The 15,512-nt window shown below is 32.3% G+C and overlaps 3 protein-coding genes across 3 annotated transcripts; all 3 read right to left on the bottom strand.

The window, feature by feature from the left end:
- Window positions 1-17: 17 nt before the first annotated feature.
- LOC105782822 (uncharacterized) lies at window positions 18-2,229 on the bottom strand. The gene is made up of 4 exons (XM_012607830.2): window positions 1,775-2,229; window positions 778-1,006; window positions 473-597; window positions 18-386 (listed from the first exon to the last, which is right to left on the bottom strand). Exons 1-4 carry the CDS (start codon window positions 2,123-2,125, stop codon window positions 297-299), a joined length of 795 nt encoding a protein of 264 aa, XP_012463284.1. The 5' UTR covers window positions 2,126-2,229; the 3' UTR covers window positions 18-296.
- Window positions 2,230-3,702: 1,473 nt separating this feature from the next.
- LOC105782824 (uncharacterized protein At2g23090) lies at window positions 3,703-5,420 on the bottom strand. The gene is made up of 3 exons (XM_012607832.2): window positions 5,211-5,420; window positions 5,015-5,055; window positions 3,703-4,030 (listed from the first exon to the last, which is right to left on the bottom strand). Exons 1-3 carry the CDS (start codon window positions 5,284-5,286, stop codon window positions 3,911-3,913), a joined length of 237 nt encoding a protein of 78 aa, XP_012463286.1. The 5' UTR covers window positions 5,287-5,420; the 3' UTR covers window positions 3,703-3,910.
- Window positions 5,421-5,730: 310 nt separating this feature from the next.
- On the bottom strand, window positions 5,731-9,227 carry LOC105784009 (probable prolyl 4-hydroxylase 9). The gene is made up of 8 exons (XM_012609754.2): window positions 8,901-9,227; window positions 8,702-8,821; window positions 7,860-8,017; window positions 7,554-7,656; window positions 6,889-6,984; window positions 6,409-6,474; window positions 6,192-6,308; window positions 5,731-6,001 (listed from the first exon to the last, which is right to left on the bottom strand). Exons 1-8 carry the CDS (start codon window positions 9,009-9,011, stop codon window positions 5,915-5,917), a joined length of 858 nt encoding a protein of 285 aa, XP_012465208.1. The 5' UTR covers window positions 9,012-9,227; the 3' UTR covers window positions 5,731-5,914.
- Window positions 9,228-15,512: the final 6,285 nt, after the last annotated feature.

Below are 15,512 nucleotides of genomic sequence, written 5' to 3'. Positions count from 1 at the left end.
AAGGCCTGCTAGAGAAATGAAAAAGAATTTTCGTAGAATAATACTCTCCAAAGTTTATAACAACAAATGAGTCCTTACAAAATGCTTCATATCCTTTCTATTACTAGATTTTGCACCAAATTTTAAACCGAGGGGAAACAAATTTTCACTACTATAACATGATGCTTCCCTAAGCCTGCTTGCACTACAAATATCGGGACCGGATTCCACCGAATGCAGAGTTTTTTTATTCAATCCTCAGTTCACCGTGGAAAAGCCAGGATCTTGAACACGGGAAATCGACGGTAACAAATCATTCAGCAGGTAATTGACACCGGTTTCTCTAGACTTGCCATGTATGTCATATAGACAGTCCATAAATATGAGAACGAATTGCTCACCAACGGCTGTCAAAATGAATGCCACTGCGAATAAGTTTCACGGGAAGAATAAAAATAAAATAAAAACGAAGAGGGAAGGAGATCAACCATACCTGCAAATGAACTGGGACGAACCTGAAAGTGATGAAGTCGCAAAAGGGCCAGTACATTATACCATTTAACATCGTAGGAAGTAAGTCACGCTTTAATCTGGAAACAATTTCATCACCACTTTCACCTGTACCATACAACCACTCACAACGGCTCAGTGTGGATCCAAAAAGGTTATACATGAGCAATAAAAACATCATACGTTGATGCAGTTCGATATACCTTGCAGTACATCATAATTCAGTAACTAATGAACTGCAAAGCCGTGTTCATCTAGCAACATGTAAGGAAAGATTGTGCTCTTTACCTTGTAGACGAGCGTTCAAGGAGAAGAAAACAACAGTCATGGTAGGTCCGTAAAGTAGTTGCCCCATGGCCATTTTCTTCAAAGTACTGATCAAATCTCTCTTAGGAAAGAGTTTCGACATCAAGTTGAACCAAAGATGCAGTGATGGTCCTAATATTAACAACCCGTATCCCGCCATACGCGAAGTCCTCACCAAATCGTAAGGTTCAGAAGATGACTTCGAAATCGTCTGACCATAGAATTCCATATTAAAAACATACACAAACAGGATTTTGCATGTATCCAAAAGTGCATATATATTTCATAATCAAATGCAGGAAAACCATGGTTCATAATGTTTTTGCATACACCAAAAACACCGGTACAAAACCGAGACATTTACTCGTATGAAGAGTAGTCCATAGTCCATGACATTAGGAACAATTTACCCTAAACCCTAAAAGTAATCACCAATCTCATTATGAGCAGAGCATGATGTGCAAGTGAAATTTAGCAACTGAGGAAAGAACTAGAAGTGAACTGCAATGAAACAAGTTTAAACAGGCAATAATGCATGGTCCATGAAGCATGCATTTACAAATTGCCTAATAATGGTTCATTTTAGAGCTTGGCCGGTTCACACAATGAAAGCACCTCATAGTGACAGAACAGATAGAACTATATAGGCCATTAATAGGAGAGCATAAATGACTTGAAGTCTTGAATAGAAGAAACTATGACAAAATTGAAGAATTGTTCATGGTCTGACAAACATGTTTGACTTGTCAAAAAAACATTCAAATATAGACTCCCGTGTATTTGGTGTGAAAAGGCATCCTTCTCTTTAAAAAAATAAAAAAAGGTGAAGTTTCCAGAGAACCCCAGAGGATTTTCGTTCATTTTTCTCCACTTTCTCACCAACCAAACAGAAGGCAAAAATCAAAATACAAAGTTTTCACCTTCAATCAACCAAAAACGAAAAACGCTCTTTAAATTAAGAACCAAAAAAAGGGATTACCTGAGAAGACAAATCAGCAGCTACATAAATAGCCGATGAAGTAACGCTCTTGGTTAAAACGGGCCACGACTTCACCATTCCTAAATACCACCCAACAAAACCCAGCTTCCCAAACGACGCCGTTGAAGACGAAGAGGAAGAAGAGAACGAAGAACTGAAAAGGGAGGGGGAGATCTCATATTCTCTTACTTTCCGTACAACATTTGGGAACCGAACATACTCCCTGGCTTGGGTCTTGGTTCGGTTCTTTAGAAACGGGTGGATTCTGTTGATCGGGTCAGCCAAGTCGGCGAACGGTTGCTTCTGTGACAGGCGGGTGATGGCAGCGAACCTACGCAAAGAACCGCTCATTATGTCCTTTCTTTGGGTTTCGTTTTCTTTTCCCTCTTCCAATGGCGTCTCTCAGCTTTGAAAGGGTTTTGGTGTGGTTTTTGATTTGCTTTTAAAGACAAAAGGGAAAAGAAAAAATGTGTTTTTTTTTTAAGTCCCAACTTTTATTTATTTTTGCTTTCTTGTTTTGGTTGTAAGACTGTTTTCGCGAGTACCAATTGATATTGTACTCGCACCTGTAGCACTTAAGGTATTGAAAATGGATGGACAAAGCAGCGAGTAGATGGGAAACGGGGTGAAGCGCGTAGAGGAAGGGGGTTGGCGTGTTTGACATATAATTCGAATACTCTCCAGAATTTTGGCATATTTTTATGTTTAATTAATTAATATATTTCCGTGACACGTCAACGTCTGCCTTTCTTTGAACGCCACGTGTCATATTAATTACACGTAGCAAGCCAGTCAACCTTCAAAATCCCTGAACTTTTGGCTAGTTGTCTCCATAAAGTAAATGATGATGATATTAATCCATCGAGTTAAGATAGAGTCAAAAAGTGAATAAAATTTGATTGGATTTAAAAAATTTAATAAAAATTAAATAATTTTAAATTAATTCGAATAAAAATTATAATTTTCAATTCATCTTGAATATTAATTATACAATTTGAATTACCTAAAATTCTGAATAATAAAAATAAAATTACATCATTCGATAAATATTTACTCTTTAAAATAAAAAGATAAAATCATTGTATTGTTTATGTAATTAAATAATATGTACTTTATTTACTAGTTAAATAATCTATCAATATAAATTTAACATTAAATATTAATAATAAAATTCATTAACTCCAGTCAAAATTTTTAACTCAATCCGATCAAATGCTCAACTCTATTTCTAATAACATTTAGACTATATATATTTATAAATAAAAGAATAATATTCAATCTATTATATTAGATTTTGTCTATTATATTTATTCCGAATATTACTTTTATAATAATTTTTCATTTTATCATTATTTCAATCAAAATTCACATTGAACCCATATAAACTCACTGTTTTAAGATATATAATTTTGAACCATTAACATTTTGATATATTTAATTAGCTTTTTTATAAGGGTCAAAATATTATTTATGAGATAATAATATTTTTTTGAATAATCTCATTCTGATTCTAACCATATCATTTTTTTAACACAATGTCTACCCATAAATAGAAGGATAATGCGCTTCAACAAAGTTTAAGCTTTTAGAATACATATTTTATTTAATTTTTTGAAAGTAATAGAAGTAACAATATTGATGTTCATTAAAATCTTGAGAACTCATCAATGGAAGTAACAATATTTATATGAATGAAGCTCCATGTAAATCACACACATCACTGTGAAATTCAAGCAATTTTTAACTCTTTTTTTTTTTTCATTTTTCAAACAAGGGGTGAAGGTAAAAGTTGTTTTAAAAGAAATGAACTTCTTCCAATTTTAGGAAATGGTTTTCCTTATAATCTTTTTGTAAGCATACACGTCAGATGCATTTAGGAATCATTGGCAAAGTGGCAAAGAGCGGTTAAGGAAAAACAGCACCATAGATAACACCACAAGCTTTACCACATTAATCATATCAAAATCAAGCAACAAGCAAGTATCGAGACAGAACACGACATGACAATTGCATCATTGAAATCACCAAGTGAGAGCTTATAGGGCTTTTGTGAGAGAGATTTTAAGAAGTTACTCATACAGTACCAATGGGACAAGATAGATGCATGCTACAAGCCATCTACACTTCCCCAGTGTGCTACTTTTTAAGGTGAGGAAAACATGTGTATAGGTCGGATTTAGGATGCTTCGCCTCGGCATGCTCCCGGCATTTCACTTCTGTTGTAGTACAGATGAATGTTTGCATGCACACCTTGCACTATACACAAATCACCACCATCCACCAGGTACGATATCAATGAAGCGAACAAAGAAGATAAGGCAAGTAACACTTCCATCAATGGACTTAATAAAACGAGTCTAACTCGATTCAATAATATCAAACTAAAGATATATAGTGACTGAATGGAAAATCCAAAGTCTTCTTTTATCACCATACATCACACAAACCGAACAAAAACATGGTTTTTGCTATCAATTATCTTTTCAAGAAGGCTACAGATTGTTGTCATCAAAATCGACAATCGGCAATAGCTCATGCAAGATAAACTAACACTCAAGTGTCAATTCCACAGGGTTTCCAAAAGGAAGAAAATTGAGAAAAACCTTACAACAATGCAGTACTGATAGGTGATAAACAGCAACAACCATAACTATAAGTTGGTTAAAATGTGCCATCAATCCATACACTAGAATGAGGTTTGCGATTTAGTCCACATACTTAAAAGGTTTAAAATTAACCCTCTTGATTTTTTCCATTTAAAATCTTAGTCCAATCATTAACATTGTTAGTATTTTCTGTCAAAACTTGCCATCAATACACATGCAATCATATCAACTTCATAAGTAAACATGATGGAAAACAACTTTTGACCCAAAAAAACCCAGCATCAACTATTGGACTAGAAATCTTAAAAGGAAAATGAAGAGTATTTAACTTTTTTAAGTAAATGATTAACTCCCAAACTTTGATTTGGACATCAATTTTTAGCAGGGAATCCAGGCAAATAAGTTCCAGTAGCTATACAACTTAATGTAAGAATCTAGAAAGCATGTACACAAATCAAATAGTGAAAACCAACTAACAAGAGATGAATATATTAACCCAGGAAAAAAACAGTGAAAATAAATTCAACCCAATTTGTCAAGTTTGATCTATATGTACAAGGAAACAAAATAATCATAAATCATTTGATAAAAAAAAACAGAGTGTTGAACCTAACAAATGAAGCAAAGATACTACCTGGATGGTCATGGCCTTCTTGTTAGAATCAAGCTGGCTTCCTATCAAAAACCCAAAAGTTAAAACAAAGAAAAGGATCATGATCAAGAATAGATCTAACTAAAAGAAAAGAAAAGAACAAAACCCAGAGAGATAAGAGATGGCAAAAAAAAAAAGATTAAAGGAGAAAGGTTTGCAAAAAAAGAAAAAGAAAAACCTTTGGCGGCAGCCTTTTGCTTTTCCAAGTTCTTCTCACGAGCCATCTTGGATTTTTGGGCATTTCCTCCTCCCATGGTGGATGATAAAGATTTGGGTTCTTTTGATCGAATGGGATGTGAGGGTTTTGAAGAAGAACTTGGAAATTTCTAGAAGGGGAGAATTAATAATGAGGAAAGTAAAACAATGGAGAACAGAAGAAGTAAATGCTGATAAAGAACGTTAAGTGGGTCTGAATTGGAATTTGGTGCTTTTAGATTAAGATTCGAAATAGGATTCCTTTTTTAGTAATATAATATTATATGATCTTTTTATATAAAAAAATTAAAAGTAAGATTATATTTTCTCATTTTTATTAAAATAAATAAGAATCAGTTAAAATTAATCACATGTATGTTACTTAATTTTTTTTTTCAAATTAGTATCTTAACTTGAATTTTGTTCAAGAGCAGAGACATGTTATTCTTTTATATCTTGACAAAATTCAAGGATCAAATTAAGAAAAACAGTCAAGTCCCAAATTTTATGTGAGAAAAAATTATCAAATTCAAGGACTAAATGTTACTTTATCTGGAATTTTTGTTTTGAAAATGGGCGTGAATTCATAAAGAATTATACTCTCCAAAACAGAGTTTATATGATGATTAACAACAACAAAAATAAACACCGATAATCAGTGATTTTTTTTACGGAAACACTGAATAGTCAGTCATTTTGGTCTTGGTCTCTAATCCACTTTGTAGCAACCCATTTCTCCCCTTTGATCACTGGACAGCTTCCATGCAGAGATGTCTGCAAATAATGGTTTCAAACAGACAATACATCAGCCACACACAAAAACAACAATGTTTTCGAGCATTATAACAGCTATAAAGCATCCATATTGATAACACGATGGACTTCAGAAATCCCTTAAAACAATGGATTGGAAGCGAGAGCAATGCAATGCACATTAAGTTTGATTTGAGAGTGCGAAAATTACCGGATCTATCGTGCCATTCAAAAAGAGTGAATAGAATAGAAGTCCGTCCCCTTTTCGTGGTTTTATTTTTAAACCAACGCACTGTCTGTAGTCGTAACCTTTGACTCTCATGTCATTCTGCAACCGGAATAACAGGGTGAGTACCAAAACTTGACAAATAATACTTGCTATAACGAAATAAAGGAGAGATAAGGCAAGTAGGCATTTCCGTATCTACCTCAAAAGGGAACATTGTTTCTCCACCTTCTTCTACATCCGATAAATACAACAAGAACGATGCAACCTGCGAGAGACCGTTCAATGTTGATACGCACAATGTTTTAGTCCTTTGGCATTAACACACACACAATGGCTTGATCAAAATACAGAAAATGCAATGAAGGGAACAGTATATGTTATCAAAAAAACAAAAACCATACTAGAATAATCCAGAATAAACTGTCTTTAACTATGAAGCATAAAAAGAATATCCTATACATGGGGTGAGGCTAGCACAAAGGCAAATGTCGGCACCATGCCATAGAAGAAAGAACTAAATAGGGCTATCTATGGAGACACCGGCTATAATATTTACAGTATTGACCTATAGGCAGACAGAACAGCAATCATTTCAATTTGCCACAAATTGCACGTAAAAATATCCAGAAACCAAGATTAAACCAGCATGTAACAATGAAGTTCACATATAAGACTGTACCCTTTGGCTTGATTGTGGACCGTATTCAGACGGATTGAATGCATCATAATGAGAATCATACTTCTGCCCAATCTCGTACCTCAAAATATTAAATGCCTACAATAGGAAAGATTTGCCATTTCAAAATTACAACACAAACAGGAAGTATATCAAGATAATATTAGCAGACTGTTGATTTATCATTAGTGTATTGATGTATATCATTCCAAGAATCTCTCCCTCTCTATGTAAACTATTATACTTCCACTGCAAGTAGTATACCAGATTCGCTGAACTATGGTTTGATTAACATGATCGTCATAGGTTACAAGTATTGCAGCAGACAAAAGTAACTCGTGTTATATGCCAAATATGACAGAATCTATTCAAGGAAAATGATAAGACTTTGCTGTTTTCAAACACAACCAATAGGGTAGCAGATTTATATGCCTTAACAATTGGTTTGGCGGATGATTAAATCATCATTGGAAGTTAAACCGAATCAAGTTTTCTTCAAAGGTCAATTCACAACACCCCGTGGCACATTTCATACAGTTGCCCTAGGTTTATAATTGCCTAAAATTTCCACCATATTTGCTTAAACTTTCTCCAATAATGTCATGTATACTAACTGAACTTACAACATGAGATGATAATAATAGTTTCAGCAGAAAAAGAAAATGTACCTCTCCATGGCTCTGTGGGATGCTTGTAACCTTTGCAATTTTTTTCTCGATTAAGTCCAAGGTCCCGGTTTCATCTTCTGATGCACTAATAAAAGTTCCCGAACTGTTTCCAAGTAAGCATCATCAAGAAAGCAAACTATCAGCACTCACCAATTCAAACAATTCATGGACACAAAGGAAAATGCACCATCTGGTCTTGATGCTAATTTAAAGCAGCTAATAGAATCATTGACTTATAAATAACACTCAACTCAAGATCAACAAGAAACCGACAATAAAAACAGAAATGATTGCATAAAGGGGCACCTTGTTCTAGTTCCTTTTGTGCTTTCTTCAGTTTCTCCCTCGCGCAAAGCCAAACCAGATGGTTTAAGGTTCACCTTTGCCATTTCTATTACATGTTCACATTGTTCTGAAGTTGCAAAGTTGGGAAAATAGTAAGCTCGCGGTTTCCAACTTAAAACCTGCATTCAACAATAAGCAAGCATAGGAAGTTAGTTCTTCAGTCAGCAGCACCCCGAAGAAATGCTCATAAAAAAGATCCAGACCATTGTTTCCTAGCATATATCAACCTCGGAATTATGTAAAACATTTGCATATAAAATCCTTGTTCTGCATCATTACCGCTCTTTAATATCCAAAAGCCCCTCTTTAAATCAGCACAAACACACCTTGATAAAATCTTAGCTCTCAAATACATGCAAACTCAAATATTCTGACTCATAGACTAAACCAATCCTCCAATTTTTCTGGTTTTTACCATGGATTACTACGACTTTCTGTTTTTGGCTCAAGGCCCTATCCCACCTACAATTTTATAAATACTTTAACTAATGAGTTAACTACTATCAAGTATCAAATCCTAAAGCCAAGTATTATAACTGAAGTAAAAAAAGTATCCCAAGAAAAAGCATTTATAAACAAATCTTTTTGGACTGAACCACAGTGGAGTGGCAAAAACTTGTGTTAAAATCTGCCATTAAAACCTGTCTCGGGTTCAACACTAGACAACCCCTACTATACACTAAAATCTTTATACTAGATTTGCCAAAAATTATGGCACCAATCTAACAACAACTAAGCTCACATGATGAACCAAGCCATCATCATTCAAAAGTCAATGCACTAAACCAGAACGGAAAAATAACCTGAAATGGAATAGATTCAATCGAACTCTCCCCAGTTACTCCATTTGGCATCGGATCACGATACGTCTTCTCCTGCACTGCCTCGAGCATTCTCGGCTTGGGTTTAATGATCGGAACATCCTATTAAAAAAAAACCCAATAATTAAACACAAAACCCAAGTTATAAACACTTGGAAATGAAAGCACTTTTACGAATTACCTGAAAGAAAAAAGTGGGAACAAACAATCCAGCAAGGAATGAGAGTGAGCACAGTAGAAGGGCAGCTGGCAACCCTAGTTTTCTCTTCGAACCTTTCCATTTCCCTTTCATCTATGGGTCTTTTCTTCAAATTTCAAATAATTGTAGTTGTCTCGATGATACGTTTATTCTTCTTTTCCAATTGTCTTTTTAATTATTTCGTATGCTCTGCAGGTTTCCAATGCTATCTTAGACTTTGAACTTTGAAGGAGTCGATCTACGAATGAAATACACTGTAATTTACAAAATAAAATGAAAAATGAAAGTTTTTCTCCATCTTTCATTTGGAGTTTGGTGAACAGTTTCAAAATGTTTTTTTTAATAAATAATTTAGGTCAACAATTTTAACCAAAATTATTTTTACTCAAATATAATTTATGAGTTATTTTCATATATACGATTTCACAATTTATGAGAAAATAATTCTTACAGAAGTAAAAATAGTACACTTATCTATAATTAACATAATATCTTGCCTCCTCAAAAACTTTAACAGATAATTTAATAGATAAAACTTTTGTTAAACAAAAAGAATAGTATGTCGAGTATTTATTCTCACTAATCACAATTTCACCGATATCTTAAATTCTACTTATTCCAATCTTGAATGTTAACTTTTCAAATGATCACTTGAACAAATTCACTAACTTTAGAAAATATATTTTGATTAGGAGTTCCAACAATAATCGTAGTTGATCATTATCATTGTATACTAATACGTATGTTCAAATCAATTCATATAAATATTTACACAATTGTAATAAACAATTTCAGAAGAATTTCAATATAAACTTCTAGTATATAGTGATTTCTGTAAATGTTATAGCAATCGTTAAACGCATATCAAATCTTTCATGAACTACCAAAACTAAAAAGATATCTAGAGGCTATTGCATCCACCATAAGACAATATTATACCTTTCATAATTAACGCCAGGACTTCGTGAAAAACTTCATATTTCTTATTTTGTTTTTGCAAAACCACTCATTTGTACCTCATTGGCTTTATACCTTTAGACGTTTAGACTATTGATCCACAAACTTTTAGGATTTAATTCTACTTGAATTACATCTTTCCATTTTGGTCAATCTATTTCATGTATATATTTCTCAATAGTCAAGAGCTTCATTTTTCTTTCATTATCTCAATAATATTATTGCATACAAAACCGTTGTAGACAACTTTTCTATTTTAAAGTTTCATGATTTCTCGTATTAACATAACTTATATTGAGATATCTTTATTTTCACTATTTTCGTATTCAATTTCAGGCACATAAATATCTTTTAGAGTTTTAATAGTTAGTTGTGCCTTTTGGTCTCTTCAGGAGCACCGCCTCCACTATATGGTAGTTTTCAAACACAAAATTATTACTCAATATAATAGATTCAATTAATTGTCTCCTCATCCACAATCTTAATACGATATCGATTTCAACGTATATCCTTTTAAAACAAAATAATTTATTTGAGACTAAGAGAATATAGTGTACTAATTATCGCTTTGTTTTTCGGATAACAATGTATTATGTAACAATTCATTTTTTAGTGGTGTCGGAAATGATAGTTTCGAACCTTATTTTTATATTCGTGTCTGTAAATATTATTATTTGATATTTACGAGGATAGTATAATATTTAATTAAAGTTTGGTCCTTAATTTTGACAAATAGATAGATAATCAATCTACAAAGACTAAATTGTAAATATGGTACAAATTAATTGCTATAGAATTTTAATTAATTGAAGGACCAATTGAGAAATTTGACCCTTCATGTTATGTTAATCGGTGGTGGGGAATAGTTGTAACCCACCAAAATTGTTAATTAAATTTAGCTTTAATTAAACTTAGGTTAATTAAGTTAATTATAATTAATTGGTAACTAATTAAAATATATAAACAAAATTAAAAAGAAATGAAAGTCATTTCTTATCATCTTCATCTTCTTCACTATTAGAAAAGAAATAGGGTTTTATGTTTCAAAGCTTTCGGTCATCCATAGGTAAGTTCGATTTAGTTTGTTTCTTGTAATTTTAATGTTTTTTAAGTCCTGTAAGCTTGATTTAGCTAGCCCACATATCAACTTGTAAAACTGTTAAAATTTTCAAAAGTTTTCATTGTTGATTTCTTGAAGTTTTTTATACTAAATTGTTAGACTTTGAGCTTAGAATTGAAAATGGGCTAGTTTGTAAAGTTTAATTGTTAGTTTTCGAATATACGGACTAAAGTGTATGAATTTCGAAATTAGTATAATATTTCTACATTTTTTAATAATAGAGGGTTATAGAAGGATGAAATTGAGTTCAATTTTGAAATCGAAGCTAAAATTCTAAAGTTATGGTAATTTCGGTTTTAGGAACTAAATTGAATAAAATGAAAAAATTCGGAAACATTCGAAAAGTGAAATTGAACTGACTTATGCTTATAGTAGGATGAAATAAGGCATTTGAAATTGATAAATTGAAATGAATTATGTTATAGATCGAGAATTAAATTAATCGAAGGATAATCAATGAAAAGGCAAAATTGTGAATTAGTCCTTGACATATTATTTGTTGTTGTTTTTGCCAAGTAAGTTCATATGAGACTTACTTTATTAATTCATTATATGTTTGTATTGTATTGTATTGTTTGGCTTTCTAAATTGAATTTTTATAAATATAATGTCTGTTGGCATCAAATGGACTAAATCGTAAAATATGAAATATATGAAAAATACGAATAGGTATATGGTATCGGATGGATGTGAAATTGTTATATGATTGAATGATATGTATATGATGATGTTACAAAGTTTGAAATTATACGAAAACGATAACAATGGCCGTGTGAATTTAGTAAAGGATTAGGATACGAATAACATGTCATTAGGGTCCTGAAAAGGAAAACGGGTGTTTGATCAAGGATTAATACGATGGATTGAGATCTAACATGTGTTGCGGATACTCTGAAGCTTGTGTGAGCAGCACTGAACTAAGATTGTATGAGCAACCTTGGTCTGAAGCTTGTGTGAGCATCCCGAATATGTCAGCTTGTGTGAGCAAATTAGTCTCATGAATCCGATTTCAATTTACTATAGTTCTCTCGGTCGAAAACGGGAATTAAATGGAAACGATATTGGATCTGTTGGGAAATGTTCTCATATTGTAGTAGACAAGTAACTATTTTCTATTTATTTGAACGATGAATAATTAAAGTTAATTTCACATTTTACTATTATATCTTTTGTATTTATGTCTTTTATATTTTGCATGCATAGCGAAATTGTGACAAGAAACTATTAGCTCATTGATTGTTTAAAATTCAAACTAAAGATAAGTGACATTATAAAAAATGTTTACATTACGAGAAAGACAACTTACTTCAATAGATAATCTAAATGAGTCTGTTATCCCATAAAAAAATCAAAGTGAGCATTTGATTCAAATACTGAGAAGGATTATTATGTTGTCTACAATTCCAATTGGGGAGATGTCTAGTCATGGCTATCGCATCAGTTAACTCCGCGAGTAGAGACATAGATGTATTCATCGGTAGAATGATACATTGGATTGAACTCAATATGAATTAATTCTAAATCCGTTTATGAATTAATTTACTTGTGACATTGATGGTGTGATTTACCTAAATCCTAAGTTAGTCACTGACTATGCATATACAACTCATCTGTTTTGATATAAGTGGAGGCTTATGCTTTAAAGATGATCAAGCTCATAACCAGTATATTGGGTACATGACTTGTGTATGGCATGACTTTACTAGCAACAATAGAATTCATAGCTCAATTAAAGAGTTAATGATATCCTCTTATTGGCATTGTGTGGATTGATAAATATGGAACGTGGCCATGGGTTGCTTGTTCTCAAACGAACAATTTATCACAATCATTTGCTGACAGTAATCATATTAATCATTAAGAAGACATAATGATGACAATGAGATAAAATAGAATTGTATTGATTGAACGGACTTAACTCAAATGAATCAAGTATATCATATGAAGGTAACACACACGTAACGAGGTGATTGGACAAAGCAGTTGAATGAATTGTTTTCGTAAAGAGTATACAATAAGGAGCTTTCAATCATGGTACTTCTTGTGGATTGACTCCATGATCAAGTAATTGCGAATTATCAGAATGATGCTTCTGGACATAATTACAATCACTAGAGCCTAATTGTATATGTCTGATTGGTCCCTCCACTAACTAAACAAATGTTTGATCAGATTGCATTTGGATCAGAAGAAAATTCTACGACTTTGGGAATAATTGAATTGAGTCAATTTATTCGACATGGAATTAAATTAGGTGGTCCTGAGAATTGTTCAAATAGAGAATTTGATTAAAGATTTTTCTTAAAAATTTAATTTAAAAAATTTAAGTGATTTTTGGAAAAACTAGTTTTAATCAAGTAAAATTAAATTAATCAAATCAATTAAAATTGATATGATATTTTTGGAAGTTAATTTTTAAGTCAGACAATTGGCTCAATAGGTAATTGAACTTGAAAATTGGATCTGAGATGTAAATTTGGACTAGGAGCCCAAAATCGAGACCAAGACTCAAAAATTGGTCGAACTGGGCCAGATATGTGAAACTGGACTGACAGTCCAACTGGTGGCTAGATCGGACAGGTTGGGTCGTCATTGACCCGGATCGAACCGATAATAGTCGAACCGGCTCGGGGCGCTGTAAGGGTGTCATACTTGCATGACCGAACACAGCGGTATCGGTAACTACGATGGCGGCGTCCCAGTGGCTAGCAGCGGTTGGTCGTCGATGGTTGAGCAGTGGAAGAGTTACACTTCTACTGGGATTCTACTAGAGAATTTGATTTCAGATTAATTATTCCAAAAATAATATTATTTTAATAGTTTAATGTTAAATTAAATTTAATACTTATCTTAATAGTATTTTATTAATTTAATATTAAAGTAATTATCTTAATATTAAATTTAATTTAATATTTATCCTATAAATAAACATTCTAATATTTTAATAAGATTAAATATTAATTTTAATCTAATATTTATCTTAATAAATATTATATTTATTTAATATTAAAGTGATTAAGTTTAATCATAGTTGAATTCTCTAAACTCTCCCTATATAAAGAGAGCCTTGGGTCATTATTTACACACACTTTAATTCAAGAGAAAGTTGTAGAGAGAAAATTCTCTGAAGAGATTATTTTAAAAAAAATTTATAAATATTTTTCTGATTTACAACTAAACCCAAAAGTTTAAAGAAATAGTAAAATTATCCCATTGGTAATTTTTGTGAAAAATTTTCTGATTCGAAGCGAGCTCACACTCTACAGGCGTGAGCTTGAGGATAGAGGAGAAGACTACTTGGTCGAAGCACTCATCCTAGACGAATTGAAAATGTACAATTTTGATTAAGTGTTTATTACTTTAAATATTATAACCAATATCTTATTTTGGAAAAAAATTTAAAACTCTGATTTTTTCCTAAATTTATTTTCCGCTATGTTTTACAAACTCATTTTTCTAACAAGATCTGGTGTCTTGAGTGTAGTGTATTCGTTTGTAAAATTGTAATTTTCCGAACAGATTGATTAATAAATTTATTCATAAATTAAATTAAATTACTTTGTATTATTGTTCTCAAATGGTTTTTGCACGCAAAGTAAAATAGAAGCAAATGTTGCTCATTGGTTGTCTAAATGTTTAACTAATACTAAGCAGTATTACGTGGTCAGATCGTAGTACAAAAAGACAACTTGTATTAGTAGATGAACCTAAACATGCCATTAGTCTAATAAAAAATGTGCAAACCGATTGAAAGATTAATATGTCGTCTATTAAGTCCAATTTGGGAGATGCCTTGTCTTAAGCATCGGAGCGGATAACTCGCAAAAGATAAAGACATAGATGTGACTGACTGGACTGGTAGTACATCGGACAGAACTCAAGCAGGATAGATCCTGAATCCGTTTATAGACTTATTCACTTGTGATGTTCATAGTGTGACATACCTAAATCCTGAGTGGATAGCGGACTATGTATGTGTGACTTGTACACTTTGATGTAAGTAAAAGTCTGAGTTCAAATAGATAAAGAATCGAAAGCTGGTGTGTTTGATGTACAAATTTTTTTAGTATGTAGCGTCATTCATAACAGTGGAATTCATAGCCCAAAACATGGGTAAATGATATCCTCTCATTGGCATTACATGGTAGGGGTGAGCATTCGATCGAATCGAATCGAATCGAAAATTTTTGAGTTAATCAATTTTTCGAATCTCATTTTATCATTCTAACTTTATTTGAAGTTTTCTCAAATCGAGTCGAGTGAGATGGAATTCGAATCGAATCGAATCGAATCGAATATATTTGTTCGAGTTAAAATTTAAAAAATAATTTTGGGTCCTTGTAACCGTTGTCACTCATCGTAATAAAATTTGTCCACCTTAATCAAAATTTTTATTAACTTTCATCACCTTATAATTTATTTATTAATTTTTTATATACTGGTTAGCTTATTTGTTTGCTTAGTTGTTTCAATTATCTTCAGATTCTTATCACTATGTATTTTGAAATTAAAAATAT

This window comes from Gossypium raimondii, chromosome 13 (genome assembly GCF_025698545.1).
Source record: "Gossypium raimondii isolate GPD5lz chromosome 13, ASM2569854v1, whole genome shotgun sequence".
NCBI classification, from domain to species: Eukaryota; Viridiplantae; Streptophyta; class Magnoliopsida; order Malvales; family Malvaceae; genus Gossypium; species Gossypium raimondii.
The sequence above is the reverse complement of the archived record's forward strand: the minus strand, read 5'-3'. Positions and strand labels throughout refer to the sequence as shown.